This window comes from Cyprinus carpio, chromosome B3 (assembly GCF_018340385.1).
Source record: "Cyprinus carpio isolate SPL01 chromosome B3, ASM1834038v1, whole genome shotgun sequence".
Classification (NCBI taxonomy): Eukaryota; Metazoa; Chordata; class Actinopteri; order Cypriniformes; family Cyprinidae; genus Cyprinus; species Cyprinus carpio.
The window spans coordinates 16,070,375-16,093,039 of NC_056599.1; the positions used below are offsets into that span (position 1 = coordinate 16,070,375).

The following is a 22,665-nucleotide window of genomic DNA, read 5'->3' on the forward strand; positions in this document are numbered from 1 at the left end:
TTTATGTTTGTTTTTGTGGTCCAGGGTCACATTTATTCATAAATGGCATGCAGACTTCATGAAAATAATCATGTGCCTTCTTCAAATTTGCAAGATTTTATTTTAATGAAAGTCTCTTAATGAAATTCCCTCGATTATGCATTTGTGTGAAAACAAGAAAGGAGATGATCCTAGTTTTCCTCCTCCTTGACATGCAGATAAATTGTTGCAAATAAATGGGAATGTTAAAAAACTTTAAAGTTCATTCTCTCTTGTAATGTTGTTTTAGGAAAAGTACATTAAAAAAATAAAATAAAATAAAGTTAGTTCTATATTAGCAAATTAAGATTTCAGGCAACAATTCAAACTGTATAAAAAAATTATGACTTTATTGTTTGCAGTCATTCAAATTTACAAACTTTACAAGACACAAGCATTGAAAAAAAAAAGTTTGATTATTAATAATCTCATAATCTCAACAAAAAGGTTAAAATTGAGTGTCAGATTTTGGTAAATTTTTTGTGTTGATTGTCTAAAAGTGGTTAGCAAGCCATTCCAGCTTGTATCTGAATAAGATCCATCACTCATGCTGAGTCACCATCTTCAACATCCGCAGAGCCATTGGCCCCTGGTCAGATGGGATCTGTGATGATGTAATGGATAGAGATGGTCACATACACTCATGAAGTCTAAAAATAAATACTATGAAATGTATTTTCCCATCAGAAAAATGAAACCAAACCACCATAGCTTCTGCAGTTAAACCACTACCTGAATATAACAATATTGAACAATGTTTTACAAACATTAAAATTAGTGCAAAAAAGAATATTGTGTACCATATGTCCAGCTTTGAGGATCCAGTAGAAGGCAAAGTTCTTGTAGGTCTTATAGAAAGCTCCAGTCTGGCTCTGTGTTTGTGGGTCCTCCAATGCCGTCCATTTCATTTTGTTGAAGTATTGGAGTCCATCCCATTTCAGCTGTTTCACCCAGAACTCCTGACCTGCTCACAAATAAACTCAAATCACTTATCACTGCAGTTCAGAAACACTACCCTGACAACACCCAATAATAATGGTCTTCCTAAATATCAAACTGACGGGTAAAATGGATAATAAAATGGGGCTTACTGACTTACAAACACTATCTATTGACATCTGACCCAGGTGATCTGATCACAAGCGGTCAGCTGTGGCACATTACCAATTACACCGGGCATTAAAAGGCATTGCGTATGACCACTTGAGTTCAGATTTAATGGACAGGATGGTCTCTGGTTTCATGACTATATAAATCAGTGTACAGCAAGCAGACAGACTTTGTTTGCTGTCTAGGACGTATTAGTTTTGACACACACAACTATCAAGTGTAAATGGCCCAAACACTATAGTCTAAAATGTGTTGGTCAAGAGTTGCCATTCTGAAATGTTTCCTAATGGTTGACGTCCGCACCCATTGTGTCCACAATGAGATCCAGCTGGCCATTGTAAACGGTAACATTGACTCCTGCAGCCAAAAGCTGGTCTACAATGTCCACCACAGGCTTCATGAAATCTCCTGCCATGCTTTCAAACACTGCTTCAGCTTGTCCTGAAGAAACAGGAGAACACTTGTGAGACTCATAATGTTACACAATTACACAAATACCTCTGTAAATCATAAAAAGAATAATGACCTCCCCATGTGACATTCTTTGGTATGACACCAAGCTTCTGTCTGATTGGCCCGTTCATCAACTCTGAAAGGGACTGACGGTGCAAAGGGCGAATGTGGCGACGCTTCAGTGAGGCTGTAAAAACAAGACGAAATGATGACCAAAACTTTTCCATTTACGTCCCAAAGAAAGTTTGAATTTGTGCACATTGAGTTTCTCACAGAGAAATCCATTGGTTTGATCTGAACTGGTCTTCACCATCTCATCTGAGTCTTGTGTGAGAATGTTATAGAAGTTCACACCATTTGTGTTCTGTAACAAAATCACTGAATGAAGCACGCATTATATCTAATTTCTTGAATTAAACAATGCATTAAGACCTCTACGTGAATTTAATCTTAAGCTCCTGGTGCTCGACTCACCTGTTCCACTACATTCTCTGTGATGGACCACAAGTCTGTGGCTTTTTGGTACTGGCCCTGTTTCACCGCCTCCAGCACTGCCTTTGCTGCAGTAGTCACCTCATCCAGTCCATTGTCATCCAACAGAGACTATAAACCACAGCACAGACACACATCAGCACCATTAAACCCTCTGATCAACATGCATCTGAAGTGTCCATTACATAAATCTCATGCTCTTAAGTGATTATACACTATCATTCAAAAGATTGTGCATTTAAAATTCAGCAAGGATGCATTAAATTGATTAAAAGAGTAAATAAATTTTTAATGTTACAAAAGATTCCTATTTCAAATAAAAGCCTTTTTTAAGCAGCACAACTGTTTTTAACATTGATAATAAGAAATGTTTCTCAAGCAGCAAATCAGCATATTAGAATGATTTCTGAAGGATCATGTGACACTGAATGCTTAATCTCTCTGAAGAGACAGAGGTGTTCTGATGAATGACTCACTGTGCTGTAAAGATAAGGACCCCATGTCATGACTGAATCTGCATGAAGAGAAAAAGCAATCAGATGTGTTGAGTGCTGTATTGTAATGCACCTGGTTTTTGCTGTCATGTGAGTCAGGACTATACATGACGAATGTGCATAATGACTAGTAAACTAAGATATGATAACTCAAAAAAAGACACATAGCTGTACACAACCAGGCTAAATTTGACAAGCTTTTTACAGACCTATAGGAGAGATCCAGGAATCTCCCAAAGCCACCCCAGCAAAGTTGCATTTGATTGAACCAGCTTGAACAGCCTAAAGAGAGAGGAAATAAACATTCAATGCAGATTAAACTAAACTAGATTAAACTAACAGATAAAGGCCGGGTTTCACAGACAGGGTTTAGATTAAGCCAGGAATAGGCCATAGTTCAATTAGGAAATTGAAGTAATTTTTATAAACGTGCTTAGAAAAAGAAAAAAAAACATTACTGGTGTGCTTTTTGAGATAAAGGCACTGATATATATTAAGATCAGTCAGTCCAAGTTTCTTTAAGCTGAAACAGCTCAGACTTCCATTTTAGTCTAGGACTATATTTAAGCCTCGTCTGTGGAACCGGGGGAAAAACTAGTATTTTAAACTGATGTCAGATTTACTTTTGCAGAAGTAGGAACTAATGTGACTTTTCCACATTTAGATGAAATCAGCAAGCACATGACTTTTTTTGGTCTTGTGTGTGTTGCTACAAAATGACCTCTCATGAAGCCTAAAGTGAGAACAATTATTTCAGTACCTTTGTGAGTTCGAGGGAAATAGCTGCTGCCATTTTGCCTCCATAAGACTCAGAAAATATATAGAAGGGAATACTCTGTGGGGGAGAAAATTGAGAGACTATGACAAATGTTGAAAATATATTAAGTTCAGTCTGATAGGTATTTTTGTTTTGCTTACTTGAAACTCTGTTTTTAGAGAGAAAAAGCTCTTGAGGAGGACCATCATGTCTGATGCCACCATCGCAACGTCCTTGGTGAGGGCATCTTCAGTGTCTGTGTAACTGTATCCAGTGCCCACTGGGTTATCCACAAATAGCACACTGGCAGCACGCAACTGCATAGACACAAATATTTTTAGGTGAATAATAAATTATTCACAAAATCCTTTTTTTTTCAATTGTGTATAATGCGTTTATTAAAAAGTTTTTAAAAAAGAAACAATGAAAATCAAAAGAGGTAATAAAATCTGTATTTCCCAAAATAAAACTCCTTAATCAATACTACAGATATGGAAGTCTAGAAAATATTTACATACCCAAGAGGTTTCTCTCGGCTTAAGGTCTCTGTCAAGAGGTCCAATTTCCTCAAAATTGCCAAAACCACAGCTAGATCCACCAGGACCTCCCTAAAATAAACAGGAGCATGAGCGACCTTAGATGTACTTCAGAAAAGAGAGGGAAAATCAAGGTGGAAAAACAGAAAAGGTATAACAGCTATGTGAATGTGGATTGAAGGAAGCTTCTAAAGAGATATGATCTGGAGAAGGATATGGAGAAGATATATGACGGGTCACACTGGGCAAATGAGTGACAAACCTGCAGCCACATAACCAGAGGTAGATCTTTATAACTGGCACTGGAGCTATTGGCGTAATAGAGCCACCAGAACATATGAGCTCCATCACGGACATCCACATATCCCCATTCCTCTTTGGCTTGAACTGGAACACAACTACCTGTGATAATAAGAACAACAAAATCACATCATATTCATTCAAGTATAAAGATTGCACAAAACGATTCTTGTTCTGAATCCTCATTTGATCCTGAGCCTCATTTGGGGACAACCTCGGTGGCGTCTCTCGATAAGGTGAGTGCCTGGGGATTTCCTGTGGATTTACGTGGCCAGTCAAGCAACGAAGTGTTTTTAATTTACAACGTACATCATTTTCAGTGCGCGATATTTCTACATTGCTCGGTGGGGATTCTACAGGATCTACCGGGGCTCCAGCGACTACACTTAAAAAAAAGGGAAAGAAATATTCTACCGTCTGATGTTGATAGCCAAGGTTTTAATTTAGCCATGACTAATGATACACAGGTTAACAAAGAAAATTCAGCTCATTAAATACTAAATATAGGGATGTCCATCAATTTGACACTAAGTTTCTCAAAACTCATAAAGATATTTTACCTCCTGTTATTTCTCATTTAATTGATTTATCATTTGATTACATTTTTTTTCCTACTGCATTGAAGCAGGCCATTGTTTCTTCTATTTTTAAATTCGGGGATTATTTCAAGGTTAGCAACTATAGACCTGTCGGTATACTGCCAGTAGTCTCAAAGGTTGCAGAAAAGGTAGTTCTTGAACAACTGACATCTTATCTTAATACAGCTAAGGTTGGTTTACACTGTGTGCAATTTGGTTTCAGAGTAAATCATTCTACTGAAACAGCTATTTTACATTTAAAAGAGCAAATAAAATCTAGGCTTGATAAAGGTGGAACAATTGGTGCTATATTTTTTGATTTGTGTAAAGCCTTCGACATGGTTAATCACAATGTTCTTCATTCTAGATTATCCAAGTTTAAATTTTTATTTGGGGCTTTAGCATAGACTTCCTCATATTTATCAAATAGACAGCAATGTGTTAAAATCAAAGGGGTTCATTCCAATAACTTAAACTGTACAAAAGGCGCACCCCAAGGATCAATATTAGGCCCTTTAGCTATTATTCGGTTTGTACATTAATGATTTCCCACAGCAGTGTGAAGGGATACAAGTGCAAATGTATGTCGACGATACTGTTATTTTTACACATCTGAGAACAGCAGAGTTAGCAGCTGAAAAGCTAAATGTTGCTATGGAAAGGATTACACAGTGGTTAGGGCAATCGTGTCTCACCTTGAACACTGGTAAAACAAAAAGGAATGTTTTTTTTCTAAAACAAATCTTTCTTCCAGTGTAGATATTTTTATAAATGGTGAAAAGATAGAAATGGCAACAGAATTTAATTATCTTGGTTTAACGCTGGATCCAAAGCTTAGTTTGAAAAAAAAAATAACATGTAAAGAAAATGGTGAGGACTATAAAATATAACTTGATAAATTTCAGACAAATGTCTATCCACTGATGTAGCTAAGACTTTTATGCATGCTACAATCTTTTCTCATCTGTCATACTGTCTGACATTTTGGGGTCAAGCAGGAGAAACTGTTATTAAACCTTTAAAATTTCTTTATATGCAGACTCTAAAAACTCTAACCAATATCACCATGCGGTCCAGCATAGAATATTCAGTTTTCAGATGAGGAATTTTGTACAAACAAGAATATAACACACACACGTATAAAAAAATATACAAATAAACTTTGCACATTTGCATATAGTTAGCAAGTTTTTGCTTTCATGTTTCCAAATACGTTTTAATGTCAATGTTATATAATTTGTTCAAACATAGGCATTATTTAATTCCATTTGACATTGTGAATAATATAATAACCAGATATGTTCAAATATAAACGCCCTATTGACATGTATCTGATTCATTAAAAAGAACCGACTCATTCGAGTCATCGTTCTATCACACAACAGTAACGTGAATGCCTGTTCGAAAACCCTCAACAGAACCTAAACCGAGGGAAATCATTCGGTTTCTTTAGTATTTTAACTCGGTTCTCAGTTCACAGATTTGCGTATAACAGGATGCAAATAAAAAAACGGACATTATCTTTCACTTTCACTTTGTATCTAGAGTTACAAAACATTTCAGTTACATCTTCTCATGTTGCAATTCCACTCCTTAATACCAATAACTACAAAAAAAGTATGGCTGTGCCTGAAAAGATACACATAATCCCTACAAATTCCCAAAGGGTAACATTCAGCAGCACATAACTTAGATATATTCCATACCTTTATAAAAGCTCACAGCAAACAGCAGCACAGCCAGCATGCCCATCCACGCGCGCGCCATTGTTACCGATCTCAAGCTCTCTCAAACAGCCTGCAGCATGGGCTTCGTTCGGACCCACCACCGGCTATAAGCTCTGGACACTGTGATGTAAGGATCAGTATCATATGACTTCAGTCAGCTGACGAACAGGGAAGTAAACTTCAGTTATCCTCTTCCACACCAAGAGAGAGCAGCAGAGTGTGTGACAGCGCGAGCGAAGCCCCTGTTTAAAACAGTGAGCGCCTCCATCGTGCTCTTTGACAATACACTGCTCAGGCATGGCCACCTCCAGTCTCAATACTGTCAGGGTTAGATTGTACTTTGATTATCCTCCTCCAGCGACACCTGAATGTCGGATGTGTTGGTTGCTGGTGGACTTAAACAAATGCCGAGTTGTGGCAGATCTTTCCAGCATCATAAAGGAAAAGTTTGGCTACAGCCGTAGGACTATTTTAGACTTGTTCATTGAGGATTGCTACCTGCCTCCCACAGAAAGTATTTATATAGTACGTGATAATGATAGTATAAGGTAAGCAGTGTATTATGTACTAATATGGCGAACGTTTATGCTAGTTTAAATGACCTTTTTATGTTGCTAAGCATTTATTTATCATGTCTATTGACAGGGTGAAGGTGTCCAGTGCTGTTTACATCAATGGAGAAGTTGTTTACCAGAACACTGAAGAATATAACTCAAAGACCAAGAAAAGAGGGAGAGAGGGTGAGACGCAGATCAGCGAAGGTCTAAGTAAAAAAAAGAAACATGAAGATGCACAAATCAGTGGCTCGGCACCAGCAGAGGATGCCAAGAAGAAGAAGAAGAAGAAAAAGAAGAAAGAGGTTAAAGAGTCAGCCACCACTCAAAAGAACACTGAAACCCTGTCTTCTACTAAAAACAACAGAAAAGGTGTTACTGCTGCCCCTACCAGTGAGAAAACAACTCGTGCCAAGACTCAGCAACCAACGTCAAGTTCTTCGGAAAGCAGTGAGGATGAGTCTCACAATAAAGCCCCTCCACCAAAACCTAAACCCAAGCAGAATGGCCCGGCCAAAAAGCCACGGAAAGAAAGCACATCGTCTTCAGATGACACAGAGAAACCCAAAAGCAATGTTCCTGTACAGTCGCTTCCGGTTACACCTAAACTATCTAGTACAACCTCAAAACTTCCTCTACAGACTCCACAACGCAGAGAGAGCTCCACAGATTCCTCTTCCTCCTCATCGTCATCACCCAGCCAAGCCAGAACTACAGCTAAGAAATCTCAAGTAACAACTCCGCCCTCCTCAGCTACAGCTCAGTCTGTCTCGTCTTCTGTGTCTAAAGAGCCCCAGGATAAGCCAGAGAGCTCCGACTCTGAGGCCAGTGAAATAGAGCTTGTGATTAAGAAACCAAACCTGCAAGGGATGGGTTTGAAAATTGCTGGTGTGAGCCCCGGTGTTAGCGAGGCAGCAGGCAGGGACAGGGGACACACAAGAGGTCAGGAGAGAGGCAGAGGTAGAGGGGCGAACCGAGGCAGTGGGAGAGGAGGATTTGGTAGGGCTAAGGGAACACCATGGAAACAAGACTTTCATCACAACTATGAAAATGGCGAGCGGCAGAAACAGAACGATTCTCTGACTAATGAAAGTTTTATTCTGCAGGTGAGTTGAAAGTGAAGATGTGGTTTATAAAAAGAAACTACTGTCCAATATTTTGCAAAAGAATTGCAAGGAAAATGGCCTCTAATCTAAGGTTTTTAACCAGGGATCTGTGGATAAGATATACAAATCATAAACAATTTCCTTTAAAAAAAAAATATTTTTGTTTGGTTTTGAGGTCATTATGTAATGATAATCAGTGTTTTTTGTTTACTCAAAAAAATAGATTTTCTCAACATTTTAAAAAATATATAATGTACATTGTTTATATATATATATATATATATATATATATATATATATAATATATATATATATATATATATATATTAATATTATTATTATTATTATTATTATTATTATTTTATTTTTTCTTTTTGTAAAAAGAGACAGTGATTGAAATCTAGCTTTATGCTGGTCAGTAAAGGTTGAAAACCCTTGCTCCAGATAAAACATTTTCATATGTCCAGACCTGGACAATGTTTTCAGTTAATTGTTATTAGTTTTTCTTTTTTTTTATTAAGTAATTTCTATGTATTAATTAATAATAGATACTGTATTCTAAATAATAAATACATAATTATATTTATTTATTTTTTACACTTTAATCAGTAACCATACAGGTAATTGTTTGTGTTCTTGTAGAATCCACCTGAAATAGCTCCCAGACGGGACTACGCAGCTTTACCCTTACTGGCAGCTCCCCCTGCAGTGGGCCAAAAAATCGCCTTTAAGGTACAATGTGATATGATAAATGATAATAGATTTACTTCAGTGTTTTTTATTTTTTTTTAATACCTTGGTAGTTTTTTCTAGATTCAGTGTACACATGTAAGTTGTCTTTGAGTTTTTCATGGTTCTCTCTTGTCTTATAGCTTTTGGAGCTGACTGAGAACTACACACCAGAGGTGTCTGATTATAAAGTAAGCCATTATACACTTCTTTAATGTTAATTGTGATGTGTGTAATGTACATTAACAGTTTTCTGTTGTTATTTAGGAAGGGAAGATTATTGCATTCAATCCTCAAACAAAAGTGTTGGAGCTTGAACTTCTTTCTCAACCTCAAGGTATCACCAAAAACACTTTTTATGTTTGCCACTGTTTCAGTTCTATAAATTTGAAGCCTGGAGGTTTGCAGCTGCTTTATTACACACTAGATTGCACTCTTGCTCCTGCAGCAATACCTTATGTTATTATGTGTCTTTTAGCTTCAGCTGAACCGGGCAAGTTTGACCTGGTATATCAGAACCCTGATGGATCCGAGAGCGTAGAGTATGCTGTCACACATGGATCACAGGTACTGAATGTTCTCTTAAAGAAATAGGCATCTAAAAATTAAAATGTACTTGTCCTCAAGTCATTCAAGATATAGGTGCATTTGTTTTTTCATTCCCTGAAACAGATCTGAAGAAAATTTAGCATTACATCACTAACTCACCAATGAATCCTCTGCAGTGAATGGGTACCGTCAGAATGCGAGTCTAAACGGCTGATAAAAACGTCACAATAATCCACACAATTCCAGTCCATCAATTAATCTTTTCTGAAGTAACAACCTGTCTTCCTAAGAAACTAATCCATCAAGACATTTTCAACTTCAAACTGCTACTTCAGGCTAAAATATGAGTTCTATAATATTGTGTCTCCAGTGAAAGGATTGTCTCTTCTGAATCAGGGGAGAAATATGCATAGATAAAGCATGGTTTTCAAGCGAAAACAGTTCTAAACAAATATGTTGGTGGACAATAGGGGATGAATTTTTTTTTACTGGAGGAAGTGTCATTATAGATTATGGACTTGTATTTTGGTCAGAAGCAAGAGTTTAAAAATTAGTTTATAATTTTGTTAAATACAAACAGTTTTTTTTTTTTTTTGGCTGATGGACTGGTGTCAAATTTTTGGTTGAATAATTCCTTTAAATATTACATAATAACCACATCAAGTTCACACCCACATCACATGGATTTTAGAATGGCTGTGACCAATCAGAATTCAGGGACAGATCTATCTGCTTATTAAAACGGTTTTACTGTGGATTGGAAATACATACAGTATGAACTGCTCAGGGGTCATACTAAACATTGTTAGTAAGCCAATGTACTTGTCATTAAGTGAATATGTGTATAATATGAGTTATATAACACACATACACTTACAAAATTAAATTTTGCCTTTACGTTTAATGGTAGGGAGATGTTTTAGATATCAGCAGTGGTAGTCGTATGGATAAAAATTACTTGTAGTCAGAAGAGTGTTTGTGACTAATTAGGACCATGACTAATTATTTCTCAGACTCATGTTGTATTTTAAATTCAGATTATGGATCATAATTACAACACTTGCTGGGGAAGTGCATTTGACACACAAGTTTCAAAGGGATATAAATGTGCATGCTCCATGTTTAACTGACAGTGCTGTTGCGAGCACTGTTTGGCAAAGCTCTAAACCCTCTTTTGTAGTTTGGATTGTAACCCCATCCCCCAATCCCAAACAAATGTTGCTTTCTGATTATCCCGTATAATTGTTGAAGTGAATAAGGGCAGTTCTTTGTACAAGTGTATGCTGTGGTAGGCTAAAACAAGCCTTTCTTTGATGTCTTTCCTGCAGCTGACCGAGCGCTGGGATTCTCTTTTGGAGCCCCGGCTCATTGTGGAGAATGTTGGATGAGGGTCATACAAAACATGTTAACTGAGCCAGACCTGTACGGACAACTTTTTTATTTTAATGCTGTTTTGTTGAAACGGCTAATTTCCATATTGTATTAACGTTTAATTTTATTCTCAATGTCAGTTAAATAAATTGTTTCTTTTTATATGGGAGTAGAGGTGATTGATTTATTATTAGCGTGTGTTTATACAGTGAGTGCAAATAGCCAACAATGTTGGTCTAAGCTGTTTTTACTTACTATGGAGAGATAGGTTTAGGTTTTAGTACGAATCACATAATTCTTTATCAGTCTCATCTGTCACAATTTGCATTTAGTGTAAACAATATTCTAATTGTTGCTTTAGAGAAAGAAATTTAGTGTGTTAATTTGTTCTGTTTAAAAATAAAGTTTACACTCTTGAACTGAGTGAACAAAAACTGAAGCAATATGTCTGGTAGAATTTATACAATTTGTGTCTTATTTTAAATGAATGTTGAAAATAACAGTAGCGTCATCACAAAAGCATGCATGCAGAACAAAGCATGCATGTATCGTTCTTAATTATTTTTGTCCTATATGGTATAATTACATTGTGCAAAAATAAATGAACATCTTAAATGTGTATATGTTTGAAAATGTTCCTCTATATAATGTTCTCTATAATGTTCTGTTTGCACTGTTGTTTCTCTTGCAGTATTAAAAAAGAGAGAGAACAAGGTGCGCTCTCTTACCTTGCAGGAACATTTTATTTTAGGATCATCCTTGGTAGGTAAAAACAAATGTTTTATACCGAGATAGGGTGTTACATTTTAATAATAGAAAATTCTTATTTCATTTGAATTGTTTGATAGGAAAAATAATAACATTATTTAGATTCCAATAGATTCCTTGCCTTTTTAGTCTCAAGTATTTATTCTTGATTATTCTGCTGAGTAATGATCAGTGTTGGGAAGGTTACTTTGGAAAAGTAATGGTTACAGATTACAAGTTACCCTATCTAAAATGTAATAAGTAGTGTAACTGTTTCAATTACTTTATGATTACATTCGGTTACTTTGTACCTAATGTACTGCCCTTCAGAGGCTAAAGAAGATAGTTACATGTTTCCCAGAAGACAAAATAAGTTTACCCTGTTCTTCAAATTCAAAAGGTTTTCACCCCCTGGCTCAATGCATGTTTTGCGTCTGGAACATCAGTGAATGTTTGAACCTTCTTTATCCGAGAGCTAAAACAACAACTCAACAACTTCTACAGCTGTGTAGTTGAGAGGGTCTTGAGCAGCTGCATCACTGCGTGGTATGGCAGCATTACAGTGAGGGACCGCAAACGTCTGCAGAGAGTGGTGAAGACTGCCGAGAAGATCATCAGGACTCCACTGCCCTCCACGGCCATTTACCATCACAGAGTCCACAGAAGAGCTGCCTCCATCATTAAAGACCCCGCCCACCACCACGCCCAACAGAGGTTAAGGGGTGTGAATTGCAGGATTTCCAGATTAAGGAACTGCTCCTTCCCCTCAACTATTAGACTCTTAAACAGGTAGCTAGCTAGTGGACTTATCTCGGTCCAAATGGTTTAATCTCATTTGCACATTTGTAATGTTATTGCTGTTATTACTACCATTGTATATTTGTTAATATTACTCATGTAGCCTCATCTCAATTTGCACATCTGTAACTGTTACTGCTGCTATTGTATGTAGCTGCACTCAATTTGCACATTACTACACTGTTGTTTTTTGCACATAAGTTAATACTGTACATTCACATATATAGATATATACAGTATGTAGTCTTTATTTCAATATAGTCTTTTTTGATAGTATATATTCGTACTCCTGCAACATAGTTTTTATTATTTATTACGTCTGTATGTGTGTATAGTTTGTGTGTGTGTGTAGTTTTGCACTTGTCTTGGCATTTATTGTGGACAGCGAAGTAAGCATTTCATTGCTCAGGGAAACTTGTTTTCCTCACTGGACATATGACAATAAACGCTTTGAATCCTTCTGTAATAGTTTCATACGAGTCCCTCAGTTGTCCTCAGTGTGAAAGATGGATCTCAAATCATGCAGTCATTGTTAGAAAGGGTTCAAATACACAAAAATGCTGAAAAACAAAAAAAATTGTGGGACCTGAAGGATTTTTCTGAAGAACAGCTGTCAGTTTACTGTTCAGGACAAACAAGTGACTCATGAACAACTATCACTAAACAAAACACAGCTGTGGATCATTCAGGGGACAACACAGTATTAAGAATCAAGTATATGTAAATCTCTGAACGGGGACATTTTTACAAATTCAGCTATTATTTTCTCTTCTGGGCTGTATGTAAAATATTCAGGTCAGTACTAAATAAACAATAACATACATTTTGTGTGATCCATCTTATTTTTGTAAAATAGTTAACATTTTGCAGATTGTGAAAGGGGGGGTGTAAACTTCCCAACACTGGTAAAGAATAGTAGTAAGAATATTATTCTGACCTGATGTATGAACTGATATTTATTTAGCAGTGCTGACACCCCGAGCAAGAGAACAGGAGCAGATATAGTTGATACATCTTTTGTTTTGAAACCGCTTTTACTGGGGATCGATCAGCCCCAAAGTAATGTCACTTAATTCAATCCAATCTGAGTTTCGTTGACACTTATGTCAGTTGCGTGAACCAATCAAAGCGAGCTACAAGCGTCCGCGTCACAGTCGACGTCAAAGCCAGTGTGGCGCTCCTCCCCTCCGCTGCGCCGGTGCTCTCCTCCTGCTGGACTGAAGCGATGCTGCTGCTGCTGCTGCTGAGTGCTGAGGCTGAGATGATGGAGAGCGCGCTCGCAGCTGCACAGTCTCTCTAATACGGTGCGTTTAACTGCGCCTCTTCATAAGAATGGACGGCAATGTCTTCCCCGACCAAGAACAGCTGCTGGTTTTCCTGAAAAAGCTCAAAGAAGTGTTCGACGTGTGCGACGAGGACGCAGACGGATATATTCGTGTTGAGCACTTCGTGGACCTCGGTCTACAGTTCGGCCAAGGAGATGAAGTAAGAACCTCTCTTTATATAATCACTCACTCGTTTCCTTCTTTCTGGAATGCTTGGCTTTTAATATCGCAGAGCACTTTTGTACCTTACATCTTAACAGTCTCTGGGATTAATTAAATAGAACACTTTCACCAGATTTGTGCAAACAGGTTGGTTTATACACATATCATGTTTTCTGTTATTGGTGCCGGACTGGTGCTATAGATTTATGATTTATGTAGGCTCTTAGCAGTTTAATAATTGCACTTCCGCCAAGTAACCAAGACAACTGTCTCCTCACTCTCCTTCATCAACTGTGATGTCATCAGGCATCACTTGCAGATTCAACCGTTCATATTTATAAATATATATATACATATAATATAGCTGAGTAAATAAGCTTTCCATTGATGTATGGTTTGTTAGGATTGGACAATATTTGGCCGGGAAAATATTTGAAAATCTGGAATCTGAGGGTGCAAAAAAATCTAAATATTGAGAAAATCACCTTTAAGTTGTCAAAATGAAGTTCTTAGCAATGCATATTACTAATCAAAAATTAAGTTTTGATATATTTATGGTCTGAAATTTACAAAATATCTTCATGGAACATGATCTATGCTTCATATCCTAATGATTTTTTGGCATAAAAGAAAAATTGATAATTCGGACCCATACAATGTATTTTTGGCTATTGCTACAAATATTCCCCAGCGACTTAAGACTGGTTTTGTGGTCCAGGGTCACACACACTTGCACAAGGCCATTGGCCATTTAAAATGAGAAAATGTGTAAATGGATAGTTGACTTACTGTACAGGACATGCAAAACATTTCCCTGACATGAAGGTAAAATTCATAGAATTAAAAATGATTCTGTTTATTATTCCAAGAATTCAGAAAATTATTTCATGGAAAATGTAACATTGTAGTTCTGTTATGTTGCAAAATTCCATCCTGTCAAATAATATATGTTTGGTAAAGGTTGGCTTACCATCTTGCATTATTATTTGTTCAGAGAAGAGTCAAGTTAGCCTATACTTTTTCCCAAATGTGTTACTGAAGACATTGTATTTCTTGGTTTAAATATCATTCAGGATGCATTAAAAAATACATATTTAAATGCAAATTTATTTACCCCCCCCCCCATTTTAGTTTGTTAATCAAAATAATCATTGATTTCATTTTTAAAACTAATGATGTCATGTATGTTCTGTCATTCTAGAATAGTTCTTGTCTCAAGCAGTGAGCAGTACTGGATTTCCTAACTGTAGATCTTGACCTTGCATTTCTAGCTCCAACAATGTGTGCTTCTTGATGGGCTGCCAATAAATGCTTTTTGTCTAGAAATCTGTCTAATGGAGAGCATCTCTCCTCAGAGTGACTAGTCAATATCCACTGCCCTGTGTGAGTTGTGTTTCTGTTGATTATGAGTTTAGGTTTGTTTTGTTTTTTTTATTTCATTTGAGTTGAGTTCTGTTATATGAAAACATAGCATTGTGTGTGTGTGTTTTCTTTATAAAATAGTCCTACTACATTTATTAATAAATCTATTAAAAGTGGCAACATAATGAAAACATGATTGACTCCCATAAGGATTTATTTAATGCTACAATGAAACGTGTCATTACTTTCCCCTCTCATGGTGATCGTTGAGTTCATCTGTCAGATCAGCTTATCTGCTCCAGAGGACTGCCTGTAATTAGAGCGTGACCAAAACAAACATCATAATGACAGGAAACACAGGTGCTTTACAGAGACGTCTATTATTCTTCTGCCCAATTGGGCCACACTGTGTTTATTAGGAGGCCTTTTTTATGTTTTCTTTTTAATAAGAATCACTCAGGAGAAGACAGACTTTCTCATGTCATTAGGCTGGTATGAAGGCACAATACAAACAGCAGAAAATACGGCTACAAAAATGCTCATTTCCTTTGCTGTCACCATGGCAATCCATGTTTAACAATCTGAGGATGCTGAAGAGGCCTTTCCTTTCAGTTAAAGCAGGGTGGTGTTTAAGTTAAGGATGTAGTGCAGGTAGTGTTTTGGATCTGTAGGGTACACAGACTTTAAGAAAGATAACTGGATTTATTAGGGTCATTTTGAGATTGGCTTGAGATTTTAGTAATACATTAGTATTTTCTCTGCATGACACAAATTATAGTCTTTTTTCTGCATTGTGTGCTGCTCAACCATGTGCAGCCGTTCTTGGTTGACGTTTGCTTTTTTGTTCAGCTGATTAAGATGTTTAATTGGCTTCCCTTACACATTCAATTTAATCCATAATGAATTGTGGGGCCTCGAGGCTCTTTGACATTTAAAATAAGTCTCTATAGTCTCAGTGGACGGCAGTAATGAAAACGAAATTAGCAAACTGCCTCGGTTTGCCTGCATCTTTTTCAGAAAATCTTGATGTTGTGCATAGCCATAGGTTCATGTGCTGCACATCTGCATTATTAATGCAATTATTAAAATCACAGATTATCTCATTTGATTTTAGAAATGAATAAAATGTATCTGGTTTGTTGTTTTTATAGGGATTTTTTTATTGTGAGTTTTTTGGTTTGTCTGTTTTGCTTGCTAAACATGGTGAGCAGTATGCAGGAGTCAGCATGGTGACAAATGGGTGATTTTATCTGATTGATAGTGGGCACAAAGGGGAAGGACTCGTCATCTTTCTAAACCTTCAGTGCAGATTCAAACCAAAATACAAATAACTACTGCTGCATAGGACAAACGCACAGTGTTTAGCTGTATGTAATCACCTCTCAGTGACTTGTGCTTTATGTAGGACTGTGCTATTACATTATATTTGATGTTTTATACATTTTGTAAATGTTTTATATGTTATGTAAATCATGATTTAGTTGTTTTTGTGGGTTCTTTTTTTTTCTGTTATTAATATACACTAATGTTAGGGGTTGGTAAGATACACACTAAACCTAGTGTACACCAGAGACGGCAAATAATAAATTTTAGATGCTGAATGTTTGGCGATGGGCTTTGCAGGTGTTGTTTTTTTGTTATTATATTTACATATTATTCTAAAGTTTGGGGTCTGTAAGATTTATTAAAAAATGTTTTGAAACAAGTCTTTTACGCTCATCTAGGGTACTTTTATTTGATGAAAAAATAAAGTAAAAACAGTAATATTGTGAAATATAATTACAATTTAAAATAACTGTTTTCTATTTTAATATACTGTATTTTAAAATGTAATTTATTCCTGTGATGGTAAAGCTGAATTTTCAGCATCATTACTCCAGTCTTCAGTGTCACATGATCCTCCAGAAATCATTCTGATATGATGATTTGCTGCTCAAGGAACATTTCTTATTTTTTCCAATTGTTATCAATGTTGAAAACAGTTGTGCTGCTTAATATTTTTGGAGAAACCATGAAATTATTTTTCAGGATTTTGAATAGGAGGTTAAAAAGGTTTTTTAACATATAAATCTTTATTTAATTTTACATATATTATACATACATACGTTATTTTATATATTTTACTATCTTTTTTTATTAAAATTTAATATGTTCTTGCTGAATAAAAGTATTTATTCCTGTAAAAAGAAAAGGTCTTCCTGCCCCGAAACTTTTGATGGCTAGTGTGCATTATTATTATTTTTGTTTTGTTTTGTATATATGTCTATTTAGCTGGATTCTGTCACAACAGAATTCAACTGAATATGGAAAAATAGTAATAATAATCCTGTAAAAAGTGCAATGAACAAAATGGCTATAAAGTAATGCATTTATCATTAGCCAGAAGCAAATGTTTTGGTGCCAGGCTGTACCAGTTGCAGCGCTACAGCTGAGTGCTTTGTGCAGAAGGAAGTGATGTAACAGCATGAGTGTGGGAGCATGAGGTACAGTCACAGATCACTGGTCTCTCTGCGTGGTGCTAGTCACAGATTCTGACTCACAGTTGTGAGGAGCAGTTCATGATAGCAGCTTGAATGTTTGTGAAGACCGTCTCCTGGCTTCTCACCAATCCCTCCTCCATTTCTCTTCTCTACTCCATTATTTACATTTCTCTAAATGTCATCACCTTATATCCATCCCTTTTTCCATTTTTATTTGCTGTTATCTCATACCCTTTCCTTTTCCTCTTACGGCTCACTTTTTTCTTCATCCTCCATCTAGTCTTCACCTTCTTTCCTTCTTCCTCCCTCTCGTCTCTCCCCTCCCCTTCTCCATCTCCTCCTCCAGTCTGATTCCTGATGATGAGTTTGCTGTGATTGGTATGCTTGGAGAGCACGAGGATGTTTCAGTGCAGAACGTGTGGTGAACGTGTGCCTGTGCTCTCCATCTCCTCCCACAGGCTGCACTGGGGTGGCCTTGAAGAGCATTTGCTAACATTGAGCCCTTGATGCAACACTCACTGACAACAGCACTTCTTCACAGGGACCCTGACGGAACACACAGTGACAAGACTGAGCTTTAATTTAATCTTTCACAGACGTTATTTGACTTTCCTAGGCTCAAACGTAACAGAATGCAAAACTGGCAATGAAAATGTTGCTTAATGCACCACAAATGCTGACTGACTGTGAGGATGAAGATTGATGAAAGACTCGTGCTTGATCAGTGAGTTCAAAGAAACAAAGAGTTCGTAATCAGCCTGCAGATATTCTGGGCGTGGTGTGAATTTTTTATTTCTGCTGATGTCACCAGTTTTTAGTTACGTAAACTGAATACAACTGCTCTAAAGTACTTCTTTAAAGGGACATTTCAACTGAAAAGGAAAATTCTGTCGTTGTCATTCTGTCCCACACCACTCAAACCTGTATGACTAATGAAGACATTTTTAAAGGCATAGTTCACCCAAAAATGAAAATTTCCCCATGATTTACTCACTCTCAATCCATATGACTTTCTTCTCTCAGAAGAATACAAATAAATCTCTTGGCTCTTTCCAAGCTTTATAATGGCAGTGAATGGCTGTTGATATTCAATAGTTCAATAGAAGTCCAATAAAGTGCATCCATCCATCATAAAAATTTCTCCACATGGCTCCAGGGTGTTAATAAATGCCTCCTGAAGTGCACTGATGCGTTTTTGTCGGAATAATATACATATTTAAAACTTAATAAATGGTAATCTCTAGCTTCCGCTTCCACACGAGAGATTGCCGTTCCAGCTCATTCACTGCAGTTCTAAAGCTTAGAAGAGCTAGGACTTTTTTAATATAACTCTGATTGTATTTGTCTGAAAGAAGAAAGTCATACACACCTAGGATGGCTTGAGGGTAATTTCCATTTTGGGTGAACTATCCCTTTAATCAAACCAAAGAGATTTCTGTCCTTTTCATTCCCTCAAACTTTCACACTGCACAAAGTTTAAGACATTGTAAACATAATCAATAATCGTTGAGCAGTTTAATCCAAATCTTTCTATGTTAATTAAAACATGAAATGAAATCTGTTCATAATAAAAAGTGATTGTGTTTCTTTAGAAGACTTCAATTTATATGAATTATGATTACAATGTCTTTATGAACTCTTTGCTTGCTCTGAATTAGTGAAATCACTAAATAAAATGTAACCAAATGATGCTGCTTTTTTTTGCACATTCACTGATATGCAGATGATATGTAACATGGATTATTTACAGTGTATGTAACCAGGATTTAAGTTTTTTAATATTTGTATATTTAACTATACTGTTTACACTAACTTGCAAAAGTTTAGGGTCAGTAAGATTTTTTCAAGGTTTTTAAAGAAGTCCCTTACCCTCACTAAGACTGTACTTATGGATCAAAAATACAGAAAAAACAGTAATATTATCACATATTATTGTAATTAAAAATAACAGTTTTCTACTTTAATATATTAAAAAAAAATTCTGTGATGTAAAGCTGAATCCATTTCAGCCATTACTGCAGTCTTCAGTGTCACATGATCTTTTAGAATTCATTCCAAATATACAATATGTTTTGCTGCTCAAGAAACATTTAATATCAATATTGAAAACAGTTGTGGAAATCTGTTTCTTTCATTTATTTCAAAATAGTAACATTTTGTAACATTATAAATGCCACTTTTGTTAACTTGAATGCATCCTGGCTGAATAAAAGTATACATAAAAAAAAAAAAAAAAAAAAAACCCTAATGACTCCAAATGGTAGTGTACATGTTATGTTTCCCGGAATTTTTTTCCTTCTCGGTCTGAGCTGAGCTAGAAGAGACATTTGGTGCAAGTGATTTATTTAGTCCACGTGTTCCTCTTTTCCTGGTGTGTGCATGCACCATCACAGAGATGCATCACCTGCTTCCATGGCTGCTGTGTTTCAGCTCTCCATCCTATTGCTATTGCTATGAACGCCTCTATTTCTGTGGCAGTGTGGTGAATCATTCTAGCAGGTTGTGAGGGGAGGGCTGCAAGACTGAGCGGGTGTCAAGAACACTTCTTCTCTTCTTGGAGGAGAATGTATTTAGAAAGGAGTGACGTTGTTAAGGAGCTGTGTGTGAAGTGGGAATCACAGTTACGATGATTTCTGTGTTACCATGGAATGTTTCCTCATAAACTCTCATAAACACGTCTGGCAGCCCTTAAGGGCAGCTATCCCACAGGAAAAAAAATTACTAATGAGATCTCCTTAATCACTTAATAATTGTTTCTTATAGCTGTGAGTGAGATCCAATGGAGATGAAAAAGACTTAGAAATCTCATTACATTCTTCCAAGACCATTTATCATCTGAGCTATGCTGTTCAGTTTCATTTGATTGATTTAGACAGACTTTGTGTTGACAATGGTCTGTTTGTTTTGTTTAAGGAATGTTTGAAACCATCAAGTCATGAAATAGCAGCCTGTGAGCAGTACAGTATTTACTGTTAACAGATACAGCTACGCTTGAGCAAGGTGTTTGAAGGGAAATCATCTTGAGTAAGCGAGTCTTGTCACATGTCAGCGGTATGTCGGGATCAGTCTTTTTCACCTGGACAGCTGTCCATCACAAAGACTTGCTGACAGCGGCGACACGTCCTGACAGCAGCTGTACTAGTGCTTCAGCTGTGGGGGGTGAAGCTGAACACTGATAATACGCACATCCTCTCATTTATTTATAGTAAGCTACCAAAACGAACATGTGATCGCCCTCCTCATCAAGGTGACTTTGCGGTTACCGTTCTCACAACTGTCCTTATTTTTCAGGTGAAGAAGTTTGCCAAGTACCTGGATCCCAACGCTCATGGCAGAATTAACTTCAAAGATTTCTGTCATGGAGTGTTTGCAATCAAAGGTAAGAGGACGGTTCTCCTCCAAGCAGTATTTCATACCCATAAATACCACTGACGAATCTGTTTGCATTAGATGAAAGGGATTCTAAGAACATCAGGGTAAAAATCTCTGAAATATGACTGCAAAAGTAAAGTTAAAAAACATGTAGCTACACTACAAAAATATTGTGTTATTCTTATGTAAAAAAGAGATTTTTTAATCAAAAATGTATTTTATTGAAAATCAAATGTATTGGGTATACCTTGCCTTTTCACAAACTGGGATTCGTGACAGAACTGCAGTTGGTGCATGAGATGATGAAAAAATACTGATTATGAAATGTATTTTTATATATACTAAACCTTCCTTTAATGCTCTAAATGTTCATACTGTGGCATCAAATACAGAGCACATCTCTTCTGTTCTGTCACACACAGCTGTTAGGTTCAGCACAAAGTGTGCCAAACTGAAAGTCTCTCCAGAGATAAAAAGCTTTGCTAGACAGCATGTTCCTTTAGACAGACATGATGTCCCTGAATTAAAAAGAGCATGTTGTGCATCATTCCAGACATTTATGCAATTTTATCTCCAGACTAGTATTATCACTTTGTTTTATTAAACAATTCATCAGAAGAACCCAAAGGCAGATAATGGCACACAGCTCTGTCTTTTTAGCATTCTGCATTGACTTCTGTGTCTGGTGAAAATCTAGAAATGCAATGGATAATGAATAGCCCGAGTGAGCAGAATCTGATTAGAGATCTCTTTTTCACCGCTGATCTTTCTAATTGAAAATAACCACATTTGAACAACAAATTACGAGTATCTCTGGGTGTGTCTTTAATTAACCGTTTTACAGACTGAAACGTTTTCCCATTTAACGACAGCATAGTAATTCATTTGTTAGCGTGGGTTGTGCTTCTCGGTTAAAAGACGGGGGGATGTTATTCCTGATTATAGTGTCAAGCATCACTGAGAGATTTTCTTAGGTAGACAAAAATACTGCGTAATCATTGTTCAGCAATCTAATTTCACATTATTTATAGCTATTTTACAACACTTATTGCCTTGTCTAGCTCGTCCCTATTTCACTGTCATTAAGAGCGCAGTAAACAGGGTTACATTTGTCAGCCAGGGACACTCACGTTGCTTGGCAGGCTTATGCAGCAGAGATCTGCCAGCGGGCACGGGGACCCGGGTAGGACGTCTGTGTGCCAGCGCTCTATGGAAGCGGCTGAAGAGGGAGACACAGGCAGGCCAAATGGGCTCCAGGCCCAGAGACTTTGTCCCCCAGTGTCCTGTGTTTAATGAGCCCCAGTGGTCTTCCCACTCAGTCTTTCCCTAATGAATCCCCCAGTCCCTGATCCCCGGCATGCACAGCAAGTCTACAAAGCCTATGTGTGTCCCTTTGAGATCCCAGAGGAGACTGTGTTGTTGTTGTTTATGGTGTGGGATTGTTAGCACAGTTTCACCATTGGTCTATATTTGCTCTTCTATAACAGGCATATTGTGCACGGCTTTATATATTTATGCATTGGCCACAATATGTTCCCATTCGGGACATTCCTGGAGCCAAGGCGAGCTGTGGTCCACTTGAGATATCACACAGAGCACTGAGCCTTCACTACACTTTGTGTTATGTGGCTATAAATGGATACGA

At 36.9% G+C, this 22,665-nt stretch overlaps 3 protein-coding genes across 3 annotated transcripts in view; 2 read left to right on the forward strand and 1 right to left on the reverse strand.

The window, feature by feature from the left end:
- Positions 1–344: 344 nt before the first annotated feature.
- LOC109063257 (retinoid-inducible serine carboxypeptidase-like) lies at positions 345–6,614 on the reverse strand. The gene is made up of 13 exons (XM_019080337.2): positions 6,445–6,614; positions 4,123–4,262; positions 3,843–3,932; positions 3,486–3,641; positions 3,328–3,402; positions 2,777–2,849; positions 2,550–2,587; positions 2,056–2,184; positions 1,855–1,945; positions 1,655–1,768; positions 1,432–1,569; positions 819–982; positions 345–622 (listed from the first exon to the last, which is right to left on the reverse strand). Exons 1-13 carry the CDS (start codon positions 6,503–6,505, stop codon positions 560–562), a joined length of 1,332 nt encoding a protein of 443 aa, XP_018935882.1. The 5' UTR covers positions 6,506–6,614; the 3' UTR covers positions 345–559.
- Positions 6,615–6,624: 10 nt separating this feature from the next.
- On the forward strand, positions 6,625–11,393 carry LOC109085647 (coilin). Its single transcript, XM_042719923.1, has 7 exons — positions 6,625–7,013; positions 7,111–8,125; positions 8,768–8,857; positions 8,998–9,045; positions 9,122–9,191; positions 9,333–9,421; positions 10,732–11,393. The coding sequence occupies exons 1-7, from the start codon at positions 6,763–6,765 to the stop codon at positions 10,789–10,791; spliced, it is 1,623 nt and encodes a 540-aa protein (XP_042575857.1). The 5' UTR covers positions 6,625–6,762; the 3' UTR covers positions 10,792–11,393.
- A 2,121-nt stretch (positions 11,394–13,514) lies between these two features.
- The window catches only part of LOC109085646 (rab11 family-interacting protein 4A-like), a 44,165-nt gene continuing 35,014 nt past the window's right edge, over positions 13,515–22,665 (forward strand). The window contains 2 exon segments of the mRNA XM_042719924.1: positions 13,515–13,804; positions 20,940–21,038. Of these exon segments, the coding sequence (XP_042575858.1) occupies positions 13,652–13,804; positions 20,940–21,038 (252 nt within the window). The 5' untranslated portion in view covers positions 13,515–13,651.